Source organism: Mesoplodon mirus (genome assembly GCF_964341445.2).
Source record: "Mesoplodon mirus genome assembly, contig: SUPER_3_unloc_2, whole genome shotgun sequence".
Lineage (NCBI taxonomy): Eukaryota > Metazoa > Chordata > Mammalia > Artiodactyla > Ziphiidae > Mesoplodon > Mesoplodon mirus.
The window spans coordinates 320,830-326,829 of NW_028295808.1; the positions used below are offsets into that span (position 1 = coordinate 320,830).

The window sequence follows — 6,000 nt, forward strand, 5'->3', positions numbered from 1 at the left end:
AAGTTCCTGCAGATTTGGTGTGGAGAAACCCTTGTGAGCAGGGCATTCAAAAGTTGAATTAGTGGCTGGAGGAGGACTGGATGCTGGACGTTCCAGGAGTGAACGCTGGAATTCCAGGTGGGAGCCTGTTTCTGGCCGCAGCCCGGGTCATGCCAGAGGCTAGAGGTAGAAGCCTGGGAGCCAGACACAGCTCAAGGGTGGACTGGATGCTCTCGAGATAAGGCCAGCTAAGAGCTGTGAGCTCACTGAAGTTCGAAAACCGGCTCCCGGCCCCCACCCCTCCCTCCCCTCAATCTAGTAAAATTGATGCTCATCTCTGTAGTGTTGGAACATGATGGTAAGGATGGTGGTGCCACGGGTTCTTGTGCTGGTCCTAGCTCAGGCTTGTTTGCTTGCTTCCTTCGCATACAACAGACAGGGCTTTGCATAGAGAAGTGGGCTGGTGGATCACTGTTCTGCAAAGATCCCATTGTGCGACTGCAGCAGGTTACCTTCTCTGAGCCTCAGTGTTCTCATCTGTAAAATGGGCATATCGTTCCTTCTTTTCCTAATAACCAAACAAGTGTTCTTGTACTTTACCTTAAATAAATGTCCTTTAAAGATGCCAAGCCTTTCTGACATCATTTTTGTGCATAAATACAATGATTAAAAGAGAAAGGCATTGGCCAATAACTTCATCACAACTGCCACGGTGATTGTAGGACCATCCTGATTTCAGAGTTAGTAAAATGTGAAAACTACAACACCTGTGTACCTACCATCTTGCTTCAGAGACAGAACAATTCCCAGCAGCACTAACAGCCTTGTGTCAACCTCCTTGACTTAGCCTTTCCACCCTAGAGTAAACTGTCCTCAATTTTGTGTTTACTCTTCCCTCAGGTTTAGCTACCGTTTTTTTAAACATGGACCCTATGCAATCCGTTGTTTGAGCTTGTTTCAGAATGGTTCCATGAGTGGAACTGTATCCCATTCTTTTGATGTTTTTAAAAACCATGAGAAGTTGATCTATGCTAATGTGTGTAGCTCATTTATTTTTCACTATTGAATATGCCAATCTCATCCTATCCTGCTGTATGAATTCTGCTGATGGAAATTTGGGCTGTTGCCCGTGTTGTGCTGTTAAGTTATTTTTGCTCTAAACATTCTCAGAGTTGTTTCTTAGACCATGTGTGTTTCTCCAGGGTATATACCTGGGCAGGGAACGGCTAAGTCTAGATGAGAGTGCTTGCTGTTCTGATTGCTAGCTAATACTGCCGCCCTTATTTCTGTCCACTGAATAGCCCGAGGGGACATGAGTCCTGTTCTGGCTCTGTTTACAGACCTTCAGGGGGAATAAGCGTTTATTAAAAGAATAGGGGCGGGCATTCCCTGGTGGCGCAGTCATTGAGAGTCCACCTGAGGATGCAGGGAACATGAGTTCGTGCCCCGGTCCTGGAAGATCCCACAGGCCGCGGAGCGGCTGGGCCCGTGAGCCATGGCCGCTGGGCCTGCGTGTCCGGAGCCTGTGCTCCGTGACGGGAGAGGCCACAACAGTGAGTGGCCCGCGTACCGCAAAAAAAAAAAAAAAAAAAAAAAAATCAAAGAATAGCGGGATAGTGAAGGAGAGCTTCCCAGACCATAGTCTGACTTTGAGCCATGGCCCTGGGGGGCAAAGCCAGAAAGGAGTGGAAGCCAGATGGAGCAGTGCTGTTGGCGCTGAGCATGCGTGTGAGGCGGGGCTGCCCTTGCCTGGACACTGGGTCTCAGACTGTGGCACAGCTGACATCACAGAATCCACTGTGAGGCTACGGCTGGGCTTCGGGACCTAGAAATTCAGACAAAACACTGCATGCGTTCTCAGACTGTATGTTTTTTTTATTTAAATTGCAGTAAGGAAGCTGAAATGGGCTCTCCAGGGGTATTTCCCAGAGCCCTGTTCCCCTTTGCAGCTCCCAGCTCTAGGTCCTATTGATGGGCTTCAACGGTCACTGGCTCCATGGTCTCAGATGTCACACCGGTGATTTCCAGGCCCTGGCCACTCTCTGCTGTCTCTGTCATGGCCTCCACTCGGGTCCCTTCCACTGGCTCCGCCAGGATGCTCCCATGTTTATTTCGTGATGAGGCCACTGTCTTTTTTGTAAGTCTGGCTCTCACATTCCTGAAGAAAGAGCTGATCCTGCTGAGTATGTTGGTGGTGGGACCTGAACGCGCTGGAGATAAGCTCCTGCCCGATTTGTGCGAGGTCTTGGACTCACTGGTGATAGGAGCACGGCTGATGCCTTTGGGAGCAGCGCCCTGCTCGCTGCCCCCCGGGCTGCCGTGGCCTTTGGCCTTTTGGTCCTCTCTAGTGGCTCTGCGGCCGCCTGAGCACGGGCCAGCTGCTTTGGGGATTGTCTTGCTCCCCGCTGCCTTGTGGTGGCTTTCCACGGAACTGCAGAGCTTGGGGCTCGTCAGAGCTCTGTCCTCTCCCCAGTGCTCCCTCCTCTCCCTTCTTCCCTTGCAGGCCTGGGACACTCTCTGTGAGCTGCCATCCTGTTCGCTCACTTTGCCTTCCTGTGGCAAGCTTGAGACGAGGGTCCCCTCATCGTCCTTGTCGGCTCTTGCTTTGACAGTCTTGCTGGTAGGTTCTGCTCCGACCACAGTCATGCCGGCCCCTGGGGAGAGGCTGGTGGACGTGCTGGAAGCATACTCTGAATTGTTCTCAGCACCTGCCAAGGCCGTTTTCCCGCTCCTCAGGGATGTTGTGGCAGTGTCCCCAGTGGCTCTGTTGGTTTTGCTTCCTCCGGGCCCGTCGCTGGCTGTGGCTGCTATGGCCGTGCTCCGCTCTTCAGCGGCAGGAGACTTGATCACTGCCATGCTCAAAGCACCCGCTGCGGTGCCTCCTGCCATCCCTGCTGTCTCCACCTTAATCGTTGACTGCGATGCTGATGCTTTGTCGAGCCCTGTAGTAGGTTTTGCTTTCGCAGTGGCCACATCGGGCACGGTATCGGGCTTGTGGGAGTCCAGTTGGATTCCGTGCCCCCCAGCAAAAGCTGCAGGCGTGGCCCCGGCCACCTCAGGGCACGTGTGCAGGCTGCTGACGTTCACCTGGTCCTGATGCCCCTTTCCTTGGAAATCCTCCACGGCCGGGCTCCTCCCGTCCTGCTGCTCCCCGAACACAGGCATGCAGGGCATGTCCCAGACGGGAACGGCATAGGTGTTGCTTTCACTGTCCACTGGTGTTCGCAGGAGGTAAATCAGCTGTTCCCAATCGGCGAAGAGGTCTTCCCGCGCGTCCAGAGGGGGACACAGCTGCAGGTAGAAGCAGCGGCCAGTGGCAAGCTTCACACGCAGCTGTTGTTTCTCACGATTGTGAGTGGAGATCCTCACGAACTCCAAGGGAAGGAGCCTGGTGAGCTCTAAGGTCTTTGCAGCCTTGTGGCTCTTGCCCTTGGTGGCCTGGCTGCACTCGGCGTGCTTTTCACAGCCGGTGGCCCGTTGGGCCAGCAGCATGATGTCTGGGAGCGGGAGGACGGGGCTGGTGGATGTGATGCCCATGGTCACCAGGCCGCCCCAGTTGTGCACGTCAATCGCTTCTCCCCTCTTCGTGACCTGGATGAAGTCGCTCTCGAATATCGGCGCGTACTTGAAGTGGTCGTATTCGCCCTTGTGCAGTTGCTGCTGCAGCTTCCCCGTGGTGGTGTTGAACAGGTCCACCCAGGTGCTGCTCCGGGCCGTGTGATACGGGAGCAGAGAGTCCCCACTCATGGCTGTCTTTGATCACGACAGGCAGCGCGGTTAAGGCGGCTCCCTGGCCCTTCCCTCCCTCGGCCTCACTGGCAGAAGAGCGAGCTGTGATGCTCCTGCGTCACACACGCGGCCCTGTGGCAGGTCTTCCAAGCCCGCCCCACAGGCCCCCACGTTTGCCTCCGGGTCTCCCAGAGGCAGGGGTGTGTGTAGGGGCACAGATGATCACAGTTGGGACGCTGTAGGGCACCTGGAGCCCAGGCTGAATCTCTTCAAGTGTGTCGAGAGGTACGGTAGGCTCCCCCTCCGCCTCACCTCACTTCTGCTTCTGGGTTTTTATCTCCCCAAGAGGCTGTGGTGAACTTCCGTCCTAGTGAGAGAAGTAACCACTTTGTCAGCCTAACCCCCTGGCACAGCCTATTTATCCTCTGATGCCCTTTGTGACCTATCAGTGTCACAAAGCCCTTTGTGACCTATCACTGTCACAGAGCCCTTTGCCTCATCCCCCAGCTGCCCCCTCAGGGCAGGGCCCCCATCCTCTCCCAAACACCCCATTGCCCCCACGGAGGACAGGCCCATCCTGCCAGGGACTCAGGTGCGTTACCAAAATAAAAATGTCTTCAAGTGGGAAAGTTTTGTGTGGGTCCTTTTTCTTTTCCTCCCCCAAATTCAGCTACTGGATGAAATCTATAGCAATGTAAGACGATGGGATCAATTTGAACCATTTAAGCTCATGGTTTAATTGTATCGAATAGGGCAGAGTTGGCAGTGGCGGTCCTTACTCTGTCCTTTCATAAAATCTCAGTAAACGTGGACGATGGTGAGTGCCAGTTCCCCTGTGAAGCCTTCCCTAACCCAGAACTCCTTCCCATGCCCCAGACCCCCTCCTCTGAATAGATCCAGTCCCCAAACACACGTCTCTCATTGTATTTGTCACTCAGAGTTGTGATCATGACTCGTGCTGTCCTGTCTCCTCCACCATCTGTGTACCTCTGTGCGGGACCGGGGTGGCACACTGTCTGAAAGTTGTTGCACCGAGGTAGCTCCCTCTCTGCACCATCACCTGCCACCTTGAGCAAGTCCTTCAAATGCTCTGAACTTCCGCTTGCTTATCCGCAAAGTGGAAAGACGTGAGAATCGGAAGGGGGCACACACATTCAAGAACTTTATAAACAGCTAAGGGCTATGCACGTGTTGTTTTCCCCGTAAATTTATTTTATTATTTATTGTTGGCTTCTCTTGTTGGGGAGCACGGGCTCTAGGCGTGCGGGCTTCGGTAGTTGTGGCTCGCGGGCTCTAGAGCACAGGCTCAGTAGTTGTGGCGCACGGGCTTAGTTGCTCCGTGGCATGTGGGATCTTCCTGGACCAGGGCTCGAACCTGGGTCCCCTGCGTCGGCAGGCGGATCCTTAACCACTGCGCCACCAGGGAAGTCCCTGTGCACGTGTTTTTAATGCATTTTCTTCCTTCAGACTAGTGTTTCCCTGCACTTGCCTGTGTGGAAATCATCAGATCAAAGGAGTGTGATGTGATCTTTTTGTAATTTCTCCTCCTTGGGTCCAAGGAAAAGCTGGTGGAGAGTAAAGCATTAATTGCGGCTCCCTGCAGCTCCTAGTCTTCTGGGAAACTCTGGGTTAATTCTGGGGTCAGGAACCTTGTTTGGCCAGGGGAAACAGTGCATATGTGTAGGTCTTGGGCTGGCTCCCTTTCTCATCAGTGCTCCCCACCAAGTGCCCACCATTCCGTCCACCAACAGAAGAGACCTCTCCCCAGCCTCCCGTGATGAGGTCTGTGGAAGTCACAAACTGGAGGTCCAATCAACAAGGATGCTCTGACCTAACAAATACTCTCCCTCATGTGAGGTTTAAGGATTTGGTTTTGGAGCCCCAGAAGAAAAAAGTTCCTGCAGATTTGGTGTGGAGAAACCCTTGTGAGCAGGGCATTCAAAAGTTGAATTAGTGGCTGGAGGAGGACTGGATGCTGGACGTTCCAGGAGTGAACGCTGGAATTCCAGGTGGGAGCCTGTTTCTGGCCGCAGCCCGGGTCATGCCAGAGGCTAGAGGTAGAAGCCTGGGAGCCAGACACAGCTCAAGGGTGGACTGGATGCTCTCGAGATAAGGCCAGCTAAGAGCTGTGAGCTCACTGAAGTTCGAAAACCGGCTCCCGGCCCCCACCCCTCCCTCCCCTCAATCTAGTAAAATTGATGCTCATCTCTGTAGTGTTGGAACATGATGGTAAGGATGGTGGTGCCGCGGGTTCTTGTGCTGGTCCTAGCTCAGGCTTGTTTGCTTGTTTCC

At 53.9% G+C, this 6,000-nt stretch overlaps 1 protein-coding gene across 1 annotated transcript; it reads right to left on the reverse strand.

Annotated features, from left to right (window-relative positions):
- Positions 1–2,913: 2,913 nt before the first annotated feature.
- LOC309801673 (Golgi-associated RAB2 interactor protein 4-like) lies at positions 2,914–3,726 on the reverse strand (the record flags this gene model as incomplete). Its single annotated transcript, XM_082646748.1, has 1 exon — positions 2,914–3,726. A coding segment is annotated over one exon (813 nt), but the record flags the coding sequence as incomplete, so codon positions are not given.
- Between the last annotated feature and the right edge of the window lie 2,274 nt (positions 3,727–6,000).